The sequence below is a fragment of the Nomia melanderi genome, chromosome 2 (genome assembly GCF_051020985.1).
Source record: "Nomia melanderi isolate GNS246 chromosome 2, iyNomMela1, whole genome shotgun sequence".
Taxonomy (NCBI): Eukaryota; Metazoa; Arthropoda; class Insecta; order Hymenoptera; family Halictidae; genus Nomia; species Nomia melanderi.
In genome coordinates, this window is record NC_135000.1 from 8,006,959 (window position 1) to 8,032,457 (window position 25,499).

At 36.7% G+C, this 25,499-nt stretch overlaps 4 protein-coding genes across 15 annotated transcripts in view; 3 read left to right on the forward strand and 1 right to left on the reverse strand.

Moving 5' to 3' along the window:
* The window catches only part of LOC143174154 (uncharacterized), a 101,153-nt gene extending 93,080 nt beyond the window's left edge, over positions 1–8,073 (forward strand). For all 4 annotated transcript variants that reach the window (XM_076364720.1, XM_076364721.1, XM_076364718.1 and 1 more), the window contains 2 exons: positions 1,331–1,854; positions 2,913–8,073. In XM_076364720.1, coding sequence (XP_076220835.1) covers positions 1,331–1,854; positions 2,913–5,814 — 3,426 coding nt within the window. In that variant the 3' untranslated portion in view covers positions 5,815–8,073. The remainder of the gene's footprint in view (positions 1–1,330; positions 1,855–2,912) is intronic.
* On the forward strand, positions 5,701–15,443 carry Opa1 (Opa1 mitochondrial dynamin like GTPase). 8 transcript variants are annotated; one of them, XM_076364725.1, is made up of 17 exons: positions 5,701–5,832; positions 9,572–9,815; positions 9,907–10,042; positions 10,132–10,263; positions 10,787–10,831; positions 11,357–11,443; positions 11,530–11,687; positions 11,763–11,926; positions 12,011–12,275; positions 12,346–12,537; positions 12,625–12,809; positions 12,880–13,041; positions 13,128–13,530; positions 13,607–13,864; positions 13,946–14,146; positions 14,408–14,612; positions 14,839–15,443. In XM_076364725.1, the coding sequence occupies exons 2-17, from the start codon at positions 9,639–9,641 to the stop codon at positions 14,901–14,903; spliced, it is 2,835 nt and encodes a 944-aa protein (XP_076220840.1). In that variant the 5' UTR covers positions 5,701–5,832; positions 9,572–9,638; the 3' UTR covers positions 14,904–15,443. The 8 variants fall into 8 exon arrangements, with proteins under 8 accessions (XP_076220840.1, XP_076220837.1, XP_076220838.1 ...); XM_076364722.1 differs by lacking the exon at positions 5,701–5,832 and adding an exon at positions 8,790–9,062; XM_076364723.1 differs by lacking the exon at positions 5,701–5,832 and adding an exon at positions 8,790–9,062 and having other exon boundaries at positions 11,360–11,443.
* On the reverse strand, positions 15,430–21,412 carry LOC116426021 (transmembrane protein 184C). Its single transcript, XM_031974458.2, has 7 exons — positions 21,158–21,412; positions 20,757–21,071; positions 19,831–19,867; positions 19,466–19,743; positions 19,180–19,386; positions 18,438–18,653; positions 15,430–17,812 (listed from the first exon to the last, which is right to left on the reverse strand). The coding sequence occupies exons 2-7, from the start codon at positions 21,002–21,004 to the stop codon at positions 17,533–17,535; spliced, it is 1,266 nt and encodes a 421-aa protein (XP_031830318.1). The 5' UTR covers positions 21,005–21,071; positions 21,158–21,412; the 3' UTR covers positions 15,430–17,532.
* A 7-nt stretch (positions 21,413–21,419) lies between these two features.
* LOC116426011 (uncharacterized) lies at positions 21,420–25,456 on the forward strand. Of its 2 annotated transcripts, none has more exons than XM_031974445.2 (10): positions 21,420–21,646; positions 21,727–21,874; positions 21,949–22,142; positions 22,426–22,753; positions 22,813–23,331; positions 23,408–23,564; positions 23,723–23,854; positions 23,926–24,068; positions 24,144–24,853; positions 24,931–25,456. In XM_031974445.2, the coding sequence occupies exons 4-10, from the start codon at positions 22,508–22,510 to the stop codon at positions 24,947–24,949; spliced, it is 1,926 nt and encodes a 641-aa protein (XP_031830305.1). In that variant the 5' UTR covers positions 21,420–21,646; positions 21,727–21,874; positions 21,949–22,142; positions 22,426–22,507; the 3' UTR covers positions 24,950–25,456. The 2 variants fall into 2 exon arrangements, with proteins under 2 accessions (XP_031830305.1, XP_031830296.1); XM_031974436.2 differs by having other exon boundaries at positions 21,423–21,646; positions 23,636–23,854.
* Positions 25,457–25,499: the final 43 nt, after the last annotated feature.

The window sequence follows — 25,499 nt, forward strand, 5'->3', positions numbered from 1 at the left end:
ATTCTCGCATTCAGAAGCGTTGACTTTTGTTTTGTAAAATTTTCAAAAGTCCACTGTTTCACAATAACACTACATACACATTGCATGCGGTCTTTTTCTGTTTCTTTTTTCTTTTTCCTATCTCTTCTCTTCTTCTCATTTTTCTCATTTTTATGCCATTGCTTTATAATCTCACACTGTGTGTGCTCTATGTTTTTGATTATGAAGAAAGCTTTTAATTCTGCAGGTTTCGTTTTCTTTTATACATGCTCATGGAATTTTTATCTGTAGGGGTGTCTTCTGAACAATAATTTCAACCCTCGCGACAAAAAGTGTCTGCGTCTCTGGACTCTTAACTTTTTCAGTTTTGTTGAGGAACATAAAGCGAGTACAAACATGCAATATGGTTGCACATGCATGAGGAAATGCACAATTTCATTTTTCTTTCAAACTAATAGACTTTATCGTTACTGTCACAATTTTTATTCAAATTCTATTGACTTACAATTTTTGTAAAGAATTTTTAATCTTGTCTTTGGAACACTACATGGATAATGTTTAAATAATTAAATGGATTACACCCTTACATGGAGTTCCACAAAGGAAATACTTTATACATTATTGTGATAATGTTTGCAGGACCTATGAACCAGCTTTATACAGACAATGTCTCTCAGTATGCATGCAAAAGGTAGTTCTCTCATTCCTTCGACATTTCTTAGTGTGTACGGTAGTTATGACATTTGTCTGCCATCTCAATGGTGTTGCATAAAATTGTTCAATGACCACACAAATAATTAAGTCTGACCACTACCAAATAATTCTACTTACAGTCTCGATGCGTTTAGTTTGTACTCTTCGATTACAGTTTCATAATTCTATGATTTTCATGCTCATCCCACTGATTTCTTAAATAAAAATATGAAGCTTTCCTTTTTTTCGTAGACAAGAATGTTCAGCTTGGCATTGCTAACCCTCCTCATTAATTTTAACATTACACTCACCAAAATACAGTGTTCTTCCTAGTCTTATCAATCTGTCAGAATATGGGTCTCTTCTTTAAACTACCTTAAAAAGTTCTAGCTATTAATATAAGATAGAATTTACTTAGTTAACATGTATCTGACGATAACGCATTGCAAAGTGGTCCATTTAAGAATACTATGTAAATATCATAAACAGTTTTCGTCGATTCAAGAAACATTAAAGAAATTCTAGTTTTTTCTGTTATTTTCAAAATGGTCCATTTTGTGAATTCAGAGAGTAAAAGCAATACTGAAGATTCTCTGAGTCTTGTTTCAGGGAATGTCAGCTTGCATCAATCAATATTCACAAATTCAACTGCTTTCAGTTACTTGGAGAGGAGATGTACAGCACCAGGGAAAGGGGTTATCAAAAGAGAGGAGGTAGAAATGTAAGAAGTGAACACTCCAGCAGATCAGCCAGCCCAGACATGTCCAGAGCAGATAATCTAGGCTACGAGGATAGTCTAGATGTAGCATTTGAACACAACAACAAGCTCAGAGACAAAATCCAGCAACGTATGAGGGAAAGTGAAAGTCTGATAGCAAGCACTTTCGGCCACAAGAGCGACAACGAGACTGTAGATAACGAACATCCACTGAAAAACACAGAGCACAACGTTTTGAGGAATTCTTACACTCACGTGTCAGATGAAGGCCACCTGACTGTTACCAATCTATCGAATGGTGGTTATAGTGATAATCTACATATCAGATGCCTGCAAGACCAAAATCCTGGAAAATTAAATTTGGATTCTTCAGGGTTCAAGAGCAAAATGAACTCTACGCTAGGTGGTTTGTTGGATAAAGCTTTGTCCAACTTACTCCATAATAATGGAAAACATGATCATAAGTAAGTAATGTCGTTCTCAGATTGAGACTAGTATCTTAAATGTATTTTAAGATCGAATTTTCAGTAGGAGTCTAGAAAATAGTAAAGACATTTTTAAAAAGAATTAGGAATCTGGCTCATTGAATGATATTACAATATTTTGTTACTGGAACCTGTAAATTTCCATGCAAAGTTCAACAAACTAGTACATAAATCTTACAGTCATTTTATGTAACTAACTTTACCATGTTAATCACAGCATGTATATCTCTTATTGTAAAAAGTACTATTCATACATTTTTTACCCATATCATATACCTTTATATCACATTATTGTTCCTCGTTTGTGTTCAATAAGTCAATAACGCACATCACTGCATCAAGCTGCTATTGTCCGAAAAACTGATGCACATTGAACTGAGATCTCATTTTATTTAGTGAAAGCCACCACAATTTTTTCCAATACGCGAAGTCAATTGTTCTGTTTAAATCAATTTTATTCCAAGCTTGAACCATTTTCCATTCAAATAATAACTGCTCGAAGCCTATAATTGTAAGGAATATAAATTTAATTCTATAATATCCAGATGTATTTTGCCAACAAGTTTATAGCTTCTTTCAATAGACTTTTACATTAGAATTCTCATAGGATTCAGGTTTTTAATGCACCTCATGCAACCAAACTAACAGCCTTTGCTGAATGGTTTCCCATTTAGCTGTGTGTTGATTTAAATCCATTACCCATCCACGACAAGATATCTTCATGTAGTAGTCGTCGCAATACACAATCCCATATTCGTTATTTACAAAACATCAATTTAGCTTACAATGGAAATAGGGAATATACGATTCTTCTGTACTCAGAGTTTTCCATTGAACTTTGCAGTAGATAACATTTTTACAAAATTACAATATCAAATGAAATAAAATGAAGACGTACAGTCAGATTCCTGTTGCAATGTTCAAGTTCACATTTAAAAAAAAATGGCTGTAAAATGATTGTTATAAGCAAAGTAACTATAGTCTGCTAATCCATGTAATTAAAATGAAAAATTATACTATAATAATTTTATTCCTAGTGGGTCGACACCAATGAAAGTCCTAGCAGAGTTGGCCTGTGCCCGAGCCCCAACATCCACAGCTGGAGACCCAGTTTCCCAGGAAGACATCCAGTCCCCGATAAAAGCATCCTTGTTGAACAAAGAGTCCACCCCAGACTCGATCCCACCGCCACCTATCGCCAAGGATCTCCAGAAAAAGGCCAGAAATCCCATCAAGGAACTCTTTGAGAGGAAGAAGGAGATGAACGAGAGGAAGCAGCAAGAGAAGTCCAAGACAGAGGCTGCACTTCGAGAACTGAATGTGCACAGACAGAGGAAGACCAAGAAGGCCAAGAAGCATCAGGACTTCCCTCTGATTCGTCGCGGCGAGCACGGAGGCCTCGTCGAGAGGAAGAAACGTCGGGACGGCTTTGAAAGGAAAGAGGAATTCGTGTCGGACAGGATAAAGGACGTGTACGAGTTCGACGAGGACGAGAGTCAAATGGAATCTAATCTGGGTGGCGTGATGTCCTACAGAAGCAGGCCAGGCTACGAAGTGAGTTGCTTGAGGACTAAGGAGGTGGATGTAGCTGGGTTGATGTCCAAAGCTATCGGTGAGAGCCTGGAGAACGGAGAAGGCGACGCGTTGAGCTCCAGGTTGGAATCGATGATCGACAGGAAGTTCAAGGAACTCGAGAAGTTCGCTCCCAAGACCAAAGGCGCGCTGAAGTCTTTCCAAAGTGAGGAGCAACAGCGACAGGTCACCGGTCCCATGGACGAGTTCGTCGAGAGGAAACAGCAGAAACCAAAAAGGATTGTGGAGCAGGGTTTGAAGCACTCGAAGCTGAAGAGGCGCAGCAAGAATCCCAAGAAGCGGACCAGGAACGCCTGGTACGAGAACGACAGCTCTGACGAGTACAGGACTGCGGTGAAAGCTGAAGATGTCGGTGTAGGTATCTCGAAGAGCCAAAGAACCTGCTCGAAGGGGAAACAGAACATCTTCGCGGAGTTGTACACTTCGTCTGAAAGTGAATTCGACGACGAGGACGTTGATTACGAGACGAAGAAGCAGAGGAAAGCAAAGAAAGGTGCGAAGAAAGTGATAGATTTGGCAAACATAGGACAGAACCAGGAAATGATTGAGAAGTACTGTTCAGAGAACGAGGAGGACGAATGGAGGGATCAGAGCTTGAGGGATGACGACCATCATAGCAAGAATGACTGTGACAATAAGAAATCTGAGTCGGAAATGTCGGATCAACCTTTGGTCATCGATGAAAGGAAGGATTCTGACGAGCAGAGGAACAGCGACGAAGAAACTGAGACTCAGTACGACAGAAACTTCGAGTTGGACGACTTGTACAGAGAAGACAGTTCTGTAGCTGACTCGGATGTTGACGAGCCAACGATTACGGAAGCCCAGACTGTCCTGGAGGAATCTAAACCCAAGAGCCCGAGTCCGTCTGAAGAGAAAGCGAACGACAAGGTCGACTATACGCAGGAAAACGAATTGATTCCACTAGAAGAGGCCTTGGACCTTCTGGACCAGGCTGATCGTAATCTAGAACAGAACTATGACAATGTGAACAAAGATGTAGAACCGGTAGAGCAAATTAATCCTGTGACATCGGCAGAACCTGCAAACGGACAGTTTGTTCCAGTCCAAGAAGCCACAGTGAAGAGTCCCAGCCCTGTGGAGGAACAGGAACAGGAAGAGGAAGCTGACGACGACGCTCTAGTTTTACCAGAGAAGCTGTCAACCAACGAGAAACCGCAGAAGGAGTCCGAGAACCTTCCCCTTCACGTGTTCCTCAGCAGAAAGGTGCAGGAGTCGAAGAAAAGGAAAGAGCAACAATTGAAGAAGATACAGGAGGAGCAAGAGAGGATTCTGATGGACTTCCAGCCTACCAGAAGACAAAGGAAGTGCGCTATCGGCAAGCAAGGACTGCTGGCAGAAATAAGCAGCTCCGACGAAGAGATGAGCATGAAGGACAGCAAGAAGTCCAGCGACAAGTCCGACCACGAGAAGCCGCGCAAACAGAAACGGGAATCCAAGGAGAAGCGCAAGGAGAGGTACATAGAAAAGAAGCACGAACAAATGATAGCGAAGGAACAGAAGGCTATAGAAGAGGAGATCTTGAGGGAACTCGGGAAAAAGAAGGAATCACTCGGACAGAACACTGACGTCAGAGCAGACCTCAATGACAAGAAAGAGTCGAAGGACCCAGAGACAGAGAACAAAGTGGTACCGGAGCAAGTGCAGAAGAAGAAGCACCAAGCGAAAGAGAAGCAGAAGAAGCTGAACAAGGCAGAGGTAGACCTGAGCACCAAGAAGAGCACCGAAGAACTCAGCGACGTTGAGAACAATTGCAACAAGTCTGCTCACACGGAGAGCAATCAGGAAGGTGACAAGCTAGAGTCTCCCAGCAAGCAGAAGAAACACTCGAAATCGCCAGTGAAACCCAAGAAGACTCCAAAGGGCGAGGCCAAGGTCACCGTGAGTGGCAAGAAGGGTAAAAATTCCAGTTCCGACAAGTCCAAGGGTAAGACGGACGCCAAGAGTTCAAAGGACAAGGAGCGTAGATCTTTGAGTGGCAGAAGGGATTCGGACGATGAAGAACTGAAGACGACGAAGTCCTGGAACAAAGTCGAGGAGGGTGTCGGGGTGGCGATTGGCCGACGAAAACGCGCCGCTGCCAATCAGTTGTATTACTGGTCCAGTTCGAGCGACGAGGAAGAAATACTGGAAGTAGTTCCTGCAGTGGAGGAGGAGGAAGACGACCGGCAAGAGCAGCACGGCTGGATCGTCGGGGATTCCCATAAAAGGATGATAACCATGTTGGCCATGGAGAAACAGTTGAAGGAGAAACGGAGGAGAAGCGAGGACGAGTTCGAACCTGGCAAAGCGAAGAGCAAGAAGCACAGAAACAGCACCTCTTGATACGTGTTTCACGATTAGGTTCGTTTCAAATGATTCAAACTACTGAAGAACGTTTAGTTACTTTTTTAAATTCAGGAACACACGTGGGTCTTCGGTAGACGGTGGCCTGCTAGCTATGAAATTTAATGGTGACGCACGCTCTGTGAGAGAGGACACATGGTTCTTTCCTAAAGAGACGAAATAAATCAAAGAACTGCACGCCAGGAGTCTAGATGAAAATAAAATAGATGAGAGACTTTTCTAATAAGAAGTAGCGTAACTAGGTCTTTTGATACTAGTCTTAGGTACATGAAGGTAACCGAAGGAATTTTCAGTTCATCGAATTAGATGAATGTGTTGCTACGCAGGCAACAGACCAGCAAGATTCGCTGGCGAGAGGGAGCTACAAAAGGGAAGAGTTTTTAGCCAGTTCGTATTCGATAGAGCGACAGAATTAGCTAATTAGGGGATGAACTGTGTTTTAGAGGAAGAAGATGAATCTGAATAGTTTTCCTCGTATCCCTTTTCCGAGTATGGAAAAGGATGCTTTCGCGTGAATTTAGTTTCCTTTTTTGTTTTTCGTTTTAAACCGTTCGTCGATTTACGACGGATCCATCTTACTTGTAGGGACGTGGCGCTTAAATCGTTAACAATCGACGCTTAATTGTTCTATCGAACGATGAACAAAACGCAACGTACTGCCAAGGAAAAGATTCTACTTGTTTCGTTCGTGCATCGTAGCAAGAAATGTTTATTTTCCTCTTTTTTTCTCTTTCTTTTTCGTTCTTTCTTTCTTTTTTTTCTTTTTTTTAAGTAAGAAGGGAAACCCTAAGCGAAGGTTAGACTAGAAACTTGTACATAGCAGCTTGGCGTTCACGTTAAAGGGCAAGCTCGTATTACGTTAAGGAATAATTATGATTCCAAGCTCTTATAAATATTATAAATATTACGTAACGTTAGACTGAATGTGAGAAATAGCGGAATTAATTAAAAGAGAAACTGAAAAAAAAGTTGTACGAAAAAAAGAGCACCTTTAGACAATACCTAGGAGACGTTTGTAATGTTTAGTTTATCCGTAGCGGATGATCTTTAGGTGACTGATCAAAAAAAAACATTGCTAAAAAAAAAATAATGGAAAGGAAATGTTTTACGTTTGTAAACGGAACAGGAAAGGGGCAGGGGAACGAGAACGGCTGATTTAATTGTTCGAAGGACGATTGTAAACTGGGGTCCAATCGAGTATAGCGCTTTCGCTGGCTTTTTTCTTTTTTTTTTCTTCTTTTTTTGTGATCGTACATATCGCGAAATTCGACAAAAAAAAATATAAATATATGAGAACCACCGGTTCTAATTTCATGACCGGGAGGAGTTTTTCTCTTTTTCTTGTAGGCGTTTAATGATAGAAATTCAGAAGTTTCGAGGATTTGCTTGTGACGCGTTTATAACCATTTCAACGCAAAGCCTCCTATTTCCGTTTGATGCGTTCGAATTCCTAGATCTCATGTCGCGTCATCAATGATTTTTGTGATGATTGCCACGTATTTAAGGAATCTACAGCTTATAATAAAGAAAACAAGAGGAGGAGCGATAGAAATTTTCCTTTCATACGCCTAGTTGATGCACATAATTCTAAGTACCGTAGATTTTCATATGGTATAAATAAAAATAATTATATATATATATATGTATATATATATATACACACGCGCATACATATATATAAATATATAAATAAATAAATAAAATAAAGATTATATATATATATACATATATATATATGAATATAAATATGAGAGAATAAATTGAATGTATAACAGAAACAATTACAAAAAAAGGATCATAGACTTTAATGTAAATGTACTGCCATAATCATATTATTATATATGAGAGCCTATGCGAATAGTTATTAATTATTATATTCCTGTAAAGATGAACAACCGGAACAACGGCGAGGACAAGATGAAAAAAGAAATATTTAGCACAAAAACTAGACAACAATCCAATGTAAATAGAGCATATTTTCAATGTGTCTGGAAAAGTATGTTTTGTAATATAAGGATTGCAAAGGAAAAATAAAATTATTAAAGAATCACATCCTAATGGTACGTGTTATGGAATGAATGAGGAACCTTGCTTGCGAAGCATGATCAAACGCAAATGTCAAACGTTATTTTGCATTGTTACGTGTATGTACAGGGTATCTCAAAAGTTGTGGTACACGCGGAATAGCTTTGGTGTAGCAAACTTGAAGTGAATCTAAATAAACCTTCATTGATCTGAGTTTTCCTCTTGAAAGTAATTCTAGTTAATGCTAGATAGAATTAAGGAAACATGTCGATATATACATATATATGCACACACGCTAAATGAAAAAAGGAAAATGAGTTACCGTAGTCACCTATTAAAATCCCTTTTATATAGTAGTAGAAACGTTATTATGTTTATATCTGAAACACCATTTTTCAGTTTTTGTTTTTGTCATTCGAACGAATTCATTTCTATCACCTATCATAATTGCTGACGACGATATAAACAATTACATTTATTAGAAAAATAAAATAAATTTGTTATTTACGTATTTAAAACCTTAGAATATTTTCCAATAACACAATCCTATAATTTTTCTTTAATCAAATAAATGGAACGAATACGAATATAAATTTCATAGAAATTTATATAAATTCAAAATAAGAATGTATAAATTCAAATTTGTACAAGAATTCCCGGGGTTACGTAGGTCAAGTTCATAGTTCTATTTTTAAACTTTCAAGAACGCGGGAAAACATTGAGCTGATGACCGGTATGCATTAATGATTTCCATAGACAAATGCAATGAATCTATATGCCTATTATTAGAAAATAAGCCTTTTTCTTTTGTAATTTATACTGAAAATATCAATTTAAATCAATGTTAAATTATATTTTGCCTATTTTACCGTAGTGCTCGTCGTGATCAGATTGGTCAAGATCTAGGACTAAATTCATACGATTGGCAAGCATAGAAATGTTAAAAATGTTCACGCATGTGCTCTTGAAAAACAGTGTCTCTTTTTATAACGCCTGTGTACATCGTTTGAATAGGTTGAAAATGATGAATTATTAATTTAATATACGACACGACCCGTTGCGATTTTAGAGAAGTTTTACAAATCCAGTTTGATATATTATATGTATATTACCGCGATAAGTATATTTTAATAATCGTTTTTCGTGTATCACCATTGAGTAGTGCCTCGCAAAATGAAACAAATTCTGTGTGGCAAGATAGGGTAAGATCATTTAAGTCGTCAATTAAACAAATGTGAATGAACAAATCTTTTACTGTACATAATCTATTTTAAGTTCCGTAACATACTTCCACTGTATGTTTGTATTGCCAAGTTTCGCAATTTTGTAGGTTATGTCCTCGCACTTTATTAAATCCATGATCATGTCAAAATTTCTTCCTAAGAGACATCTAGTATTTCTGTTAGCTTTATTCTTTGTGGTAATTACTTTTTTCTTATATTTCTATAGTTAAATTGAGTCATACGAGAAATACACATCCATTCCAGTCTATTTTGTAATAGTTCTGATTTTAAACTATATTAAATAACTTTAGAACTAACAGTGAAAGTAATTGTTACAATTGATATATCTATATTTTTACTTATGATGATTATCATAATTCTATAATCTTGTAATTTATATAAGCAATTATAAAATTATATTTATTTGATGATTTTGATTCTTAGGTTTATATAGTGTTATATTCAAATCATTAAGTATTTTTTTTCAGGGACAGTGTTCTTCTGATTTCTAAGTCACCTCGATATCCATTGTCTATAAGCAACACGAGAAAGTTAATGTCAGGTGGAGTGAGCAGAGTTTATCGACCACTATTAGCATCACCTCATGTACGATATTTTGGAAATCCTAATCGTACATATGCAATGTTTATCGGACGAATCTTAAGAGGCGCTTTAAAAATTCGATATTTGTTGTTAGGAGGTGCAGTTGGTGGTGGAGTAACATTACAAAAGGTAATTACAATAAAAATATCTGACTCTATTGCAAACATGTTTTTTACATCAATGATTTTCTATATATTCTGTTGTTTTTTCTTCTTCAAAGAAATATGAGCAATGGAAAGAAGTGTTGCCTGATATCAGCTGGCTAAACGATCTTATTCCTGATTCCAATGAATGGCAGGAGTTCCGTGGAACATTAATGTCTGTTAAGAATACCGTAGCAGATAAGATAGAGATTGGTGAGTATAAGAATGCATATTATAAGTTAATTACACGAAAACGTGAGGCAATATAACTGGCTCCATACAAAATGGGCAAATATGAACAGATCCACGTATAAAGCAGTTTGGGGAAACTAAGTATAAAGAGTACAGAGAATGGTTTAATCAGAGGTTGGATGATGCTATCAGTGCAGCTACTGTAAATGGGAATGATTCAACTCTGGAAGTATCTCCTAGGAGTGAGTTGATTTCAAGTTTTGTTATTTTTGTCTCGCTGCATGTTGAAGGCCCTAATTCTCGTGTTATCACTAGTTTCCTGTTACCTATCCTTTAATGTGCCTGATGTTTTCTTACCTGTCTCCTAGTTACATTCATAGCTGTATTGCACGCTTACAATGCGATTCTTACATTAGTAAATTATATATTTTGTCATTGTTGTATAATACATTTCATGTATCGTAAGTAAATTGTGAAAAAAGTTATAGTAGTAATACACAAAACATCTGAACTCTACAGGCAAGATATATCCCTAAATTAACAACACATGTATATGAATGATACGTAATCTTGACACTGAGCTATACATTTGAATCATTTTAATAATTAATGTTTTTTACATTTTCATAATACAAAAATAATTTTATGTTATGTCTCGTTCATTACTGAGTAATCAACAATCAATATGTTGTGTTATTCAGTTCTACTTCATCTGTCGTTTGATTATACATCTAGAATTATTTTATCATGGTCTGTTCTGTTCAGGTATATTTGAAGTGTTCTCAGCAATAGTAAAGCAACTTTATTCAGGTGTGTAAATTATCTTTACATTATTGTCTGACCATTCAGCATTTTTTTTTTTTATAGGTTTAGGATAATTTTTGTTCATACTATATATAATCTCTTTTGAAAGTGACAAAACAAATTTTCAAATAAACTTAAATACTGAATGGGACAGACCCAGTTTTTCTCATTTTTAGTTAAAAGTTTCCATTATCATGACAGTATTTCGGTCATAATTTAAGTTAAATACATTTTCATTATTTTTAGTATTTGATTGCCTTGTGTATCATTAACATTAACACTTTGCTGACACTTATATATACATATATATGTCTAACTATTTAATTACAGGAAACATTAATACAAATTCTCAATGATATTTGTGCAATTAAATTGCTTAATCTAACTTTTTTCTCAATAATTATGATAATAAAAACATTAATATGCTTACAAAATAATTCCTGTTGGTAAAGTGTTATTGTTAGCAATTACCAGCTTTCTTGCAAGCTACCTTGCCTAATTCACCGAAATTCTAAACATCTTGTCGTACAGTAGGGAAGGATCAGTTTTTAATCAGTAAAGCAGCATACGCTCAGCCATTAATCGATGACAATATTGAAGAGGAACGTAAGAAAGCTAGTATGTACATGTTAGCACATTATAAATTTATCCTCTTAAACTGTTAGCAACTTGACGATTGAAAATATTTCAATTCCGTTCTAAAGAAAACTCGCAACAAAGATTAAACGCTATGCAAGAGGAAATCATGCAAATGCAATTGAAGTATCAACGTGAACTAGAAAGATTAGAAAGAGAAAATAAAGAGCTTAGAAAGCAGATGCTTTTACGTGGCAATCAAAAACTAAGCAACAAGAAAATAAAAGTAATCAACTTTCTTTGTTTACTTACGACAGACCATTGACATTCGTATTGTAACACTGTTATAATCTTTTTCTAGAAATCTTTAATCGATATGTACAGTGACGTTTTAGACGAACTTAGTGATTACGATAGTACTTATTCTACTGCTGATCATTTACCAAGAGTTGTAGTGGTCGGTGATCAGAGCTCTGGTAAAACCTCAGTCTTAGAAATGATTGCTCAGGCCAGAATATTTCCAAGGTATGCGTATATACCACAATCCACTTTGAAATATATTTATAAAAACTCCAATTATCTTTTTCCTTTGCAATAATCTGCCTTCAGAGGTGGTGGTGAAATGATGACAAGAGCTCCAGTCAAAGTCACTTTAAGTGAAGGTCCTTATCATATAGCTCAGTTCAAAGATAGTTCTAGAGAATTCGATTTAACGAAAGAATCAGAACTAGCTGAACTGAGACGAGAAGTGGAGTTACGCATGAAGAATAGCGTTAAGAATGGGAAGACCGTCAGTCAGGATGTAATTTCAATGACAGTCAAAGGACCAGGTCTTCAACGTATGGTTCTAGTTGATTTGCCTGGTATAATTAGTGTAAGCAATGTTCCCAATTAATACAATTTCTTAAATACACAATTCAAAACTTACAAAACTTTTGCAACAGACAGTTACAGTTGACATGGCGGAAGACACTCGAGATGCCATTCGACAAATGTCTCAGCAGTACATGAGCAATCCTAACGCGATTATTCTTTGCATCCAAGATGGGTCTGTAGACGCAGAAAGGAGTAATGTTACAGATCTTGTAGCTCAAATGGATCCTTCTGGTAAACGGACCATTTTCGTTTTGACAAAGGTATAATGATAGTACAGTGATACTTGTAACTACTTAGAATATTCGAGATGTAATGGAATTAATTTTATAGTACATTAAACTTGTTAGGTAGATTTAGCAGAGGAAAATCTGGCCAATCCAGAACGTTTGCGTAAAATATTGTCTGGCAAATTGTTTCCTATGAAAGCGTTAGGCTACTTTGCTGTTGTTACTGGTCGTGGCAGACAGGATGATAGCATACAAACCATCAGAGACCATGAAGAAAAATTCTTCAGGAGTTCAAAGCTGTTCAAGTACGTTCACAGTCATGTTCAAATATTATAAAACTGTAATACATTTAATTATATATATTCATTCAAACAGGGATGGCTTAGCAATGTCTGGTCAAGTAACTACAAGGAATCTGAGTCTAGCAGTCGCTGAATGTTTCTGGAAAATGGTTCGTGAGACTGTTGAACAACAAGCAGATGCTTTTAAAGCGACTAGATTTAATCTTGAAACAGAATGGAAGAATAATTATCCCAGGTAAATGATCTTTCATAAATTATAAGCTGAGTGAAATCACGTAACATTGACTACATATTAAAAGTAATTCCGATGGTTTTGTGTAGATTAAGAGAATTGGATAGAGATGAACTCTTCGAGAAGGCACGCGGTGAAATACTGGATGAAATTGTAAACTTATCTCAGGTTTCGCCAAGACACTGGGACGAAGTGTTACTGGCCAGAATGTGGGACAAAGTTAGCATGCACGTGTTTGAGAACATTTACTTACCTGCTGCGCAAAGTGGAAATTCAGGTACGTTCAACACGACTGTCGACATAAAACTCCGACATTGGGCGGAACAACAGCTACCGGCTAAAAGCGTTGAAAGTGGGTGGGAATGTTTGCAACAAGAATTCCTGCAATTCATGGATAAAGCGAAATTGAATCCCGACCACGATGACATATTCGACAATCTGAAAAACTCAGTTGTCACTGAAGCGATGAAGCGACATTCTTGGGAAGAGAAAGTAAATATACCGAATGACATTACTTTGTATGCAGTTTACTTTAATTGTAATGATTAATGTAAACGAATTTATTCAGGCGTCTGAGATGTTGCGCATCATTCAACTGAACACTTTGGAAGACAGAAGTGTGAACGATAAAAGGGACTGGGACCAGGCAGTCCGCTTCTTAGAGACTTCTGTCAAAGAGAAATTTCAAGCAACAGAGCAAATCTTGCGGGAAATGCTAGGCCCTGGTCGCAAAGATCGTTGGCTGTATTGGCAGAGCCAAACAGAAGAGCAACAGAAACGTTCAGCGATTAAAAATGAGTTAGACAAGATTTTATATTCAGACAAAGTAAGGAAAACTTGGGGAATCATTTTAAATCAAGGAAATCTCTAATATTAAATGAATCAATACATTCATATTTGTTAATAGAAACACCCACCTACTCTCACACAAGACGAGCTAACAACCATTAGGAAGAATTTGCAACGGAATGGCCTAGAAATCGATAACGAGTTTATTCGGGAAACGTGGCATCCCGTATACAGAAGATTTTTCTTACAGCAGAGTTTAGCTAGAGCGTACGATTGTAAAAAGGGATTTTACTTGTACCATACCGGCCACGAAAGTGAAGTATGTGAAAAGAAGAATCGAAGCCATGAATTCTGAAACAGCACAAGTCCAGTAACTAATATTCAAAGAAAATCAATCTTCTTTGTGTATATCTTCGTTAATTTAATATCAATCTTGATTATTTTTACCGTGAACATTGATTACACGTACACCTCCATTGTGTACATATTTTTAATAATATTAGATAACTGGTTTTCGTGTAACAAGCTTTGGAAGACCGTAGAATTACTGTTAAGTTCCTCATTGAGCAATACTTTCTAGATGGAATGTAGCGACGTAGTTCTGTTTTGGAGGATCCAGCAGATGCTGAAAGTTACTGCCAATGCGCTTCGACAGCAAATCATGAATCGCGAGGCACGTAGACTAGACAAAGAAATAAAAGAGGTGTTGGAGGACTATAGTCAGGACAGTGAGATAAAGCAAAAGTTACTAACTGGTAGAAGAGTCACATTAGCCGAAGAACTCAGTAAGTATGTTAACTCTTTGCACTCAAGAGGTGACTCTTGGTCACTGATTCGACGTACCAAAATTATAAAATTGAAAATTCAGTATTAAATTTTGAGTAAGGCATCAACATAGATTGAAAGCAATGAATATTTTCAATGAAAAATATTGTCGAGTGGAAAGAGTTCAATGCAACAGTGAAAATAAAACAGTATTTAAAACGTTACTAAATTGGATGCACATTTCAGAACGTGTCAGGCAGATTCAAGAGAAACTAGAAGAATTTATCCAAGCGCTGAATAAAGAGAAGTGAATAATTTAGTTCTGGGTATGTAGATACTTGAATACCAGAGGCATATGATATGTGATAAAAGAAAATAACAGCCCCGGTGGCTAAAGCGCAAATGCTTAGGTATTAATTTATTCTCCTCGGTGCTGAACGACATCTCATCGGAATAGATCGACCTTTAGTCGTCCTTTTTCATGAGAAATCATTTCACAGACAATTCAAACGCATTTTGATATCCATAAATTTATTGATTGCATGCTTGTAAACGTTTCCGCGGATATCTTCATCGAAAATACAGTATTGCGATTAGTCAATACTAATCATACCAAAGTAACTAAAATATTTCTAATATGACGCTTCGCGTACACGTATTATTAACAGCATAATCGTCGGGTCAACTGTAAATATTAATTCTTTCATATGCTCGGAAATTAAAGTGGAAAATAATAATGGTCATCAGGAATTTTGTATATACCGTCTCAATTTCTGGGACGAACGGAACAAGCGTTGTTGTATGGATAAGAAATTAATTAAAATAAAGGGATGTATGTAAAGTTCACAACATATTCTGATGAAGTTTATTCTTGTTATTAGCATAGGTCCAAAGTAATGGCTAATTCCAAACGCATTGCAACGTTACAAACAACCCGTTAGAAACATATTAAAAATATTTTCCCTTCTCCGAGGACTTAATTGACAACGTTAGGTTACTAGGTTCTTCAGAAGTACTACGCTCGTCTTTCGAATTTTGGGGATGCTACGTACTCCGAGATAAAATATATCCTATCTTTGGTCCAGACATCTGATAAAAGTATCTCAAACTCGTACTCCTCTCAGGCGAATGCTTCACAAAAATCCGCAATACCCACCCTCTAGCGTTTGTAAACGTTTATTTGGTCGAATACGAAAATCGTGTAAAAATCATCGTTCGATTCCTAAACGTACACAAAATAAAATTGTTTTATCATCGAATCTTCTCTATAATGATTAACACCTGTTTTTGCACAGAGGGAATAGGTCAACATGATGATGACGATGATGGGGGTGTGTAGTGTGTGTGTGTGTGTCAATGAATTAACGACACAGGAAAATTTTCGTCCCGACGAGTTTCCCCTTTCTATGGGGTCGTTAAATTTGTCAATTTTCATTTGTCGTTACTATATTAAAATATATATTTGTAGATCTGAGTATTTCTTTTTTCTTGATCGTATATTTCCTATTCAACGCAGCTGATATAAAATTAAATAACGATGTACATTTGGCAGGAATGTTTGAAATTTCTTTTTTCCTCATTGTTTACGGTATACTCAGGGTCAGAGTTCAGTCGATTACATTAATTTCTTAAGCAATAGTTCGCGCGTAACGAACAACGAGTAATTAACGATAACGCGTAATTTCGAATGATGCCCGACTCTGTCCAACCGAGTATCATCAGAGGTCAATAAACCAGCAATAAATAGCGCAACGTTATAAATAGGACTGTACCGATATATTGTTCTAAGTATAAACATTCTTATATACAATTATTTGGTAGTACATCATTGGTAACACGAAAGCGCGATAATTTGGCCGCAAATAAATAGGAAAAAACGCGTATTCGTTAAATGGACGAGAGGCGAGACCGACATTTGAACCACTCATTCAGCCAAATCGGTTAACTTCACAAACCATAAAGTAGAGAAAAGTGATGCGATAGCTATACATTGATTTTCAAAATTTTCCTTTAAATGGAAAATTCAATAATTATTACAGAATGTATTTTACTTCATTATTACAGGTGTAGCTTTAATCTAAAGAATATATGAAATATATAAAATGCTATAACTCTCAAGTAATTTTTATTACTACTGCAAGTTTTGCATGGTCAATTGGATTTTTATTTTCTGGTATCACATCTAATAATAAGAAAATTTATTCTAAATATATAAAAAGTTGAGAACTAATGAGCCGTTTTAACGGTAAAATTTAAGAAAAATTTAAAAAGTGATTTCATGTAAAAATGATTCGTTCAATGAGCAGCTCATTTATCGTTAGCGACGTATGGTGTATCAAATCCTTAAATTTATATATGCGACGCGTTGCCTCCCATGATGAACAGTGGTATGTGTCTGTGTAATGGCGAACTGGGCAATAAGAATTTGTACAATACACAAGGGAGGGGGAGATTGCTCGTTGCAAAACTAGACTTCTTTGTTTAACCGTACAATCCACTAGCGATACAGAAAATAATAGCTCGGGTTAACCCTTTGAGTGCTATGGACGTATATATGAGTATTTTGATCTTCTTGATCGCACGGAATTTGTTGAATAATTTTAACATGTATCAATAACGCAGTATTTCATTTTTATAAAAATTATTCCACACAGCATATTTTTTCTCACGTGACCACATCATTTAGAACAATAAATATATACATTCACTAATATCTATTTATTTATTTCAAATTGTATAGTTGCGTGAAAAAAAATATGCCCCGTGGAATAGTTATTATAAAAATAATAAAATACTGCATCATTAATAAAAACGAATCCAAGCGGAACGTTTCGGCTGGGAGCATTCAGCGCTCAAAGGGTTGAAGTACCGAACGAGACGACGACGTTGACGTTCGATGATCCTGAGTGGTCGAGAAAAAAAATAATTATCACTGTTCAGTTACGTTTTCACTGTGTTACTCGTATCCTGCGTATCTGGAATTAGGTCACCGGCATCGTTCTGTCCGATTTCCGCCGTGTTGTAACCGGAAAAGGAACACGCAGGTGCACTTCTGGCCGTGGTCACCGGAGCCTCAGGTAAAAGGGACGTGCGTTCTGTGGCGCTGCCCCAAGCTTGCTGATAAGCACTGCGACCGCGTATCCTGCGACTTAACGACGATCCCACGACACCCAGGTGTTCCTTTATGTCGTTATGCACGTCGGAGACATCCCACATGGCCCTAGAAACGGAAATATTTTTTTTTATTACTGAACATGTGCCCCAACATTTAATATATTATCCTCCCATTGGCAATATGGTTTACTGATGGCTAATGATATGGACTCGTTATGAGTAGGCTTGATTTTTATTGTGAGTAGAAATCTTCATTTTATTTTGAAATGAAACCTGAATAAATGAGATTTTCGACAGGTCTTTAATGTTCCATATTGCTGGAGGGTAAAATTAAATGTTTATCGAATAATATTGAGTTTATAGAAGTTACAGAACTTGGTCTTAAGACTTAAAGTCTTATAGGACATGTAGAATAATATTGAAATTGTATTGAATATTTATTGACTAATATTATTCAATAAATATTTGGTATAAAAATAAACATGTATATTATGTATGAACTTAACACTTAGCCAACCGAACGAGGTCTTCTATTTTTCCCTTAGCAACGTATTGCCTTTTGTTATTTAGTAAGTCTTGAACTAAGTCTTTTCTGTTCATCACAGTTTTTTATAGAATTAGTTAAATGCATTCAATTGAAGGTAATGAGAAAGATTGTAGTTATAGTTTTTGTCAAGCGGTTGTCCAAGTGTTAAGTAAGTTTTCAGTTGAGCCTTGAAACTTGTCGCTACCTGAAAGCATCCCACCATGCTTGCCCTTGTGCTAAATTTACAAAAGGTTTATAGGAAAAACTGTAGTGATGAGCCACCGCTGCCAGGAACATCTCGATACAAATTAGAAAATTCTGCAGCTTCGATGATATATTCCTGATATCATCCATATCGTTCGTGTTGAATATACTTGATATGACATCGAAGTATACCAACAACGAAATGATTACTCCTTGACTGCAATTCGAAACGGAAACGATTAAGGGTATGCATTCTTCAATTGACATATACAGCCAGCAACAAAAATATTCAAAGATTATACATGTTTAGGTACAATAAATGTTCCATAATTTGCATACGGCTAAATATTTTTTAAATTTTATAACATATGTGTGAGAATCAACTCGGCAGTTATATACATAGTGACTTTTTATACACGAAAATGCAACAAAAGGGAATATTTATTTATTAAACCATATTTTTAACGACACGCCAAGTATATTTGGAATATTCTAGATTCATTAAAATGAACAACGTTAATACAAAAATCAATATCTCAGATAATCAATATATTCTAGAATATCCTAAATGTCATGAACATTCATACACACACGTGCAGTCATCGTTCATTCATACATTCATGAATGCAACTTGCTTTAATAAATAGCAATATACAATATAGAATTTTCTTAATGATAATTTATTTCTTACCATGCTGTTCGAACAATTTTGTTGCTGACTATATGCGAATTTTCAAACTTACAAGAAGGAGAAGAACACCACTGCTTTAATACATAAGAACTTGCCGACCGGTTTCATAGGCTTTAAGGCTTCTGCATTGGCACGGTAGAAGAGCACCAGACAATACATGGCAACAAATTGTGATAAGTTATTTACAGCTATCATATAAGGAAACGCAACGTCCGTTCTGAATTCTCCTTCTCCATACACCCCATTAAGCTCACAGATGCTGAAAAGTTGAATATTTCAAGTGGTATGTACATATCATACACTTTAAGCATATACGTACAACATAGTAAGATAATTACAATGATATTAAAGTTGATATAGGCCTAACAGCAGTGTATTGCAATATTCCATGTTTGCACATATGTACAAACTCCCTTCCCATTTCCCAGTCAGGTAAACAGCATAAAGGGAACATATGATGGACTTGGGGAGAGATTTCCAGTCTGTGTTCTAGCTGACGGTCTGCATCTAAGTAGGCCAATAAATACATCATAAAATTGTATATTACATATGCCTCGTAGCATTCCCTTAGACTATCCACGTGTATACTTCCTTCTGGATAAATCAGACCAAGCCACTGTGTAAAATTAAGACAGTATTATATTAATAGAATGAAAGGAAAGAATATTGCACGATTTTGTAAAACAGAATAGTGTATACCTACAGCATTTACTGCATAAATTGGTACCATCCATAATATTCTGGAATAAATCGGTTAATTCGCAATTATTATAGTTACATGTATCAATTTCAAAGCGATTTTTATCGTAATCGCGATTAGTAGAGATTATATTGTAAAACAGCTTAAGCGCTAAATTACAGTCGTTCGTTTTCTGAGTGCCCGGTATATTAATGTTAAATCGATATCTGTGTGTATAAGAAACAGCTCGGAAAATTGCGTAGCAATAAGTTGGAAGCAAGTTGGAAGTTAGTTAGATGTTAATATATAACAGTTTTAGGAAAATCAACAAAGTGAATGTTAGTGAAAATTAAATTGAATCTCTTTTTTTTACATACATACTTAAATTAGAAAAATATCTTAGTACACACTTGGAATTTTTGTTAGGAAATGATAGCAATTATGTTTCCCAGGAATGTGAACTTTGATCTGTTGCTCTTTCAATGGTATCAGTTCTACATTGTTTCCTTCACTTTGATAATTGAGAGTGTAGATTTGACTTACTAAATAGAAATTTCCTTACTATATGTAATGAAAGAAATGTCTTTTGTAAATCTGTAATTTGTTATTTTTTTTTTATATTCATACCATAGCTAAATTTAATTATCAAAACATACTAACATTAATTCTATATGATTTTAACAAAATTTAGAGTTTACAGACTGTATAAACAGTGAGTTTATTCGCTTCTGGTCTTCACTGATATCTTTATCTCTCAACATTTAGTATATCAAAGGTCAATCAATACAGGTCATTGATCTTCAGGTCCTAAATCATACATATATGTATATATATACACACGCATCCGTTCTATTACAATTCATAATACTGTTATCTACAATCGCATTATCTGCAATAATGTTACAAATCCTAATCCTGCATTTTACAGTCCAACTGTACAATCGACTCACCTTATTATATACTTCTGCAGCCTGGGCTGCGTATAATATATCATGTGTTGCACGATTTCATAGAAAGCGATGGGCAATGCGAGCAACACAAATGCACCCCCGACCAGCGCTCCTGGATCCTGCTTCTTAAAGCCAGTCTTAATAGAGTTCGCCAATAAAATAGGCACCAGGATAATGATGAGCAGTGCGTAGAGACATGTTAAGACTGGTAAAATCCATAGTCTCCAACGGCGACAAATAGAAGCCATCACTTTGAAAAATCCAAAGGGGGGAATGGAAATATCACATAATTTTCCAGTCAGTCCGCTCGAGCTTCTGAAAAAATAAATCAACGTATCACTGTTCGGTAAACTTGATCGGTAGCATCATGTGTCCGAGGTGTCTGATTAGGTTATGCGAACCTAACTAATGTTCTTGGGCACGATGGCTAGGCAGGTGGGTTCGAGCAACGTTCCCATTGAACGTGAACCGTTCCCCGTCGACGGATTCGTTTCACGAGTGTTCACGTTGTAGTGTCAGCGACGGCGTAGGCATGTTACAGTACGTAACGACGTGTTAAAAAAGTCATAACAACCTTGTCGGGCACGATGAATCGACGATGAACCCGACTAAGTCAGCTGACAATGACAGTACGAAAGGGGGGAAGCCACCCCGCAGCACCCTCCCCCTTTCAAGTCCTCAATTACGCGATCCGCAGGATTATTAATTTCCATTTAATTCTATTAATTCATATTTGGATGGACGCGTGAACGGGGGTCCCCCATTTTGTTTTATTTTTGCAAATTTCGATGCAAACGTGACGTTTCGTTGAATCGATCGGATTTAAACAGCCGAATTGTTTGAGTGAAATACACTGGTCAATAAGCGTATTTCATTTTGGTAGGCTATCGGTAAGGAACTATATGAACCGGTGCAATTTATGCGGTATAAAAACCCGTACAAGTGTAAAGGCTATTTTAATATTTTGCAGTAATTGCGCGGTGAACTCTGCCCTCGGAAATGCTCGTTGCCTCCCAACAGGCGATTGCGAATGCTCGAGAGAAATGGATCCCCGTGAACTCCTCGAATTTAAAGCCTGGAAAGGAATGTACATGCTGAATATCCACATCAGACATTTTGTAAGAAATATTTCGTGATATTGATAAGAGAGAGAAGTGTTCGAGGCAGATAGGAGTTGAAAGAAGGGTTCTAGTGCTTTTAGAGATCTGATGTTGGCCTTAACGAGTGAACCGTGAAGGCGGCGAGGGAAGGGAGCATCCGTTCTAATGGCGTCAAGACCCAAGCACTGTTGTCACATTTTGTCCTACAGTGTTTCAATATTTTGCTTTGTTTATGTCGCTCAAGTTTCACGAAAAGAAGACACGAAATCCGTCTGGGTTTGCGAAGGTTGGTACAGGAGGGTCAGAGGACGCCGATTTTCTCGGCGGAACGTAAATCAAGCCGCGAGAGAAATTTTCTGAGAGCTCCGGGTGCAGTGACCTTGATTCCGCTGTCATCTCTAAAGTACACGAACGCGGGAATTTTGAATCGTGGTTTCGAATCGAGTCGCAGGATCCACTTAAGTCTATTGAGGAGAAATAATTATTTTTGTTCTTGTTTTTTTTCTTTTTTTTTTGTTTTCTTTATACTTGTTCGTTGAATGCTTCATAAGGCATATTCGTATTTTCAGACACAAACAGTTAGTTTTTACAAATGGAGAGAAAGTAATTGTAGAAGACACTTTCTGCCACTAGCAGGAAATATAAGTAATTATGGAAGTGACAACAGAAGAAGGGCAGACTGTGTTGCTGGAAGGAATGGAAGGTACACAATATATTACTATTCAAAGGGCTGATGGAGAGCCTTTAGGCAAGAGTGTTCCGCTTTTAACGTTAAATGGGGAGTTGATTTCGGAGGGAATGGTTGTTGATATGATCAACGCTGGTGTTGGTTCAGACTATGCCACGGCAACCCAATACTATGAAGCAGACGATCTCTTACAACACGAATTGACAGAGGTAACTATTTGGTTTCTTATAATTATGCTTCAAAAATTGAATTTTAATTGTTTGTACAGGAAGATCGTAGATTGGCAGCAGCTTTGGTTGCAGTTCAGCTGCAACAACAACAGAAACATCAGCAACTTCATAGTCAGTCTCAGCACGATGATCCAACTTTGCCAGATGTTTCCCAATTAGAAACTTTAACGCCTGTTAATACTTATTCTATTCAAACTGTGCCACAACCGAATGGTCCACCAGTGTATCCAACTTTACAACCTTTTAAACGAATTCCACACAATGTAAAACAAGAATTTATAAATGTGAAAAGTGAATACGATGTTGATGTATCAGCAGAAAGTAGTGAAGATACAGCCCCAACTTCTGGACCAAAGAGGTCTTTACCTCATAAAAAGAGAATTCCTCGTAAACTGAAACAACAAACCAAGAGAAGCTCTGCAAGGAAGGATAGTGGCAAGTCTAATTTAAATGCTGCAAATGCAGAATCAACTGGAGAAATGCAGTCTCACATATTTAAATGTGAACTGTGTAGCTCTAGATTTAGCAGTCAATTAAAATTTTTTGAGCATCTTAAGGTATTTGAACTTTGTTCTGTGTTTAAAGCATTATAATTGAAATGAATGTTGTTTTTAATTTTCATTAATATTCAAGGTGCACTATGAACCTGTAAAACAAGAAACCAGAATAGCACAAGCAACAAATACTAATATTACTATATCTGTGCCGGAATCTGTCCAAAACCTTCAAAACACTGAGATCGAAGAGTTCAGTGAACCTGAGGATCTCATGGAAGGCATCAGAGGTGTTGGTAAGCCCACAATAATCAGGCAAACATTAATTTCTGATTCACTTTAGTTGACATACTTCCAATATTTACAGTGGAAGAAACTGGTGCTCACATAGATGATGAAACAGAATCTCCACTATCTACCGTAAATAATGAATCACCATTATGGACTATTACAGATGTCACTGAGCATGTACATAGGGACCATGTAAAACCATCAACTGTTAATGATCAGGACTTACATGAAAAAGAAAAGACTGACATTCCACAAACAACGAAGAAGAAGAAAATTTTAAAAGCTCGGAAATCAAGTGTGTATATATACAAAGATTCACTTCTCTCTTAAATAGTAGATTATAAAAAAAATCATACATTTTCATAGATGACGAATTAACCTGTCCTCAATGTGATCGGTCATTCCACCATAAGAATAGTTTAGTGTATCATATGCGATCTCACAGTGGTGAACGACCGCATCAGTGTGAAGTCTGTGGGAAAAGTTTTTTCGCAGCTAGTGCATTAAAGGTGATACAGATACTGACGTAACATTATACATTACATCATGAATCACGTCAGTTAACTCAATTATTTCGAACGTAGGTACACAAACGCCTTCACAGCGGTGACAAGCCGTACAAATGCGAAGAATGCGGTCGACATTTCCGTCAGTGGGGGGACTTGAAGTATCATTCGACAAGTATTCATTCAGAGCAAAAACAATATCAATGTGAATATTGTGGGAAAGACTTTGCCCGTAAGTATTCTTTGATTGTTCATCGGAGAATCCATACAGGTGAAAAGAACTATCGGTGTGAGTACTGCAACAAAACGTTCAGAGCGAGTAGTTACTTACAAAATCATCGTCGCATCCACACCGGGGAGAAGCCGCATCCGTGTACGGTCTGCGGGAAACCGTTCAGAGTGCGAAGTGACATGAAAAGACACCTGCACACGCATTCTAGAGCAAGAACTGAAAACACTTCCTCTCGGTTGAGTACTCCCGCTCGGTTGAGTACTTCTGCTCGATTGGATAGGGTTATAGCAGCAGCAAAAGCTAGCAGCGAAGCGAAACTTCTCCTAGAAGACGAGACTAAGAAAGCGCAAGCAAAAACAATCCAAGATCTTGTCAGAGATTTGAAATTGGAAGTAGAGGCGACTGGTGTCGTAGAAATTATTCCACCAGACGACAATCCAGAAAGTATCCTGCCGCATGCTGGGGGACAAACATTGGAGTACACTGTGACAACTACGCCAGATGCAACTTCAGAGAGAGATCCGTTGGAAGCAGTTGTGCGTACTGCTGACAATATGTAAGTGAATCGTTTATAATTCATATTAATGCACCGATGGAAACATGGAGATTTATTTTCTTGTATTACTTTTGCAGGCAGTATTTTTTCATGTAACAGTTGTTGGGAATAAAATTAAAAGCTGTTCAAACACTATAGCACACTGTCAAGCATTTGAAATGTCTATTTTATAACCATGAAGGTTCGTGAAAGAACAAACCTTCACTGTAAATGGACGTTTTCACCAATAGAAGTGCCGTGCATCGATACGTTGCCTATGTACTGAGCATAGTGTACTTTCCAGTTTCTCCGCGGCATATTCTTTAAGGAAGCACGATCGCGACAGATACAATGTTTAAATAATGTTCGTAAGACTGTTTTCAACGGGAAACTATGGAAAGTACGAAACTGAACGGAAATCCTACAAATATATATCAATTCAATTGCGTATATATAAATATACATATAAATATGCATATAAATATACATATATACATATATATGTGTATTGTATTATAATTAATAGTAATCAAGATAATATTGTACATGTACATTTTTAAGTTTAGGTAAGTTAGCCGTTTATATTGCGAATCGTCGTTGAAAAATATATTTTTTACGCAAAGACATTTATAGAAACACCGTGGTCCATTTTTATTGTATACTCCAG

Excerpts from the sequence above, each read along its gene's own strand:
- Opa1 (XM_076364722.1), top strand. The coding sequence starts at position 9,034 with ATGAAACAAATTCTGTGTGGCAAGATAGG. Across the intron at positions 9,063-9,571 it reads ATTCTGTGTGGCAAGATAGG|GGACAGTGTTCTTCTGATTT; the intron begins GTAAGATCATTT and ends ATTTTTTTTCAG. Across the intron at positions 11,444-11,529 it reads AGAGGAACGTAAGAAAGCTA|AAAACTCGCAACAAAGATTA; the intron begins GTATGTACATGT and ends TCCGTTCTAAAG.
- LOC116426021 (XM_031974458.2), bottom strand. The coding sequence starts at position 21,004 with ATGGCTTCTATTTGTCGCCGTTGGAGACTATGGATTTTACCAGTCTTA. Across the intron at positions 19,868-20,756 it reads CTGCAGAAGTATATAATAAG|AATATTATGGATGGTACCAA; the intron begins GTGAGTCGATTG and ends GATTTATTCCAG. Across the intron at positions 19,387-19,465 it reads ATATCAACTTTAATATCATT|CATCTGTGAGCTTAATGGGG; the intron begins GTAATTATCTTA and ends TCAACTTTTCAG.
- LOC116426011 (XM_031974436.2), top strand. The coding sequence starts at position 22,508 with ATGGAAGTGACAACAGAAGAAGGGCAGACTGTGTTGCTGGAAGGAATG. Across the intron at positions 23,855-23,925 it reads TTTAAAAGCTCGGAAATCAA|ATGACGAATTAACCTGTCCT; the intron begins GTGTGTATATAT and ends ACATTTTCATAG. Across the intron at positions 24,069-24,143 it reads TCGCAGCTAGTGCATTAAAG|GTACACAAACGCCTTCACAG; the intron begins GTGATACAGATA and ends TTTCGAACGTAG.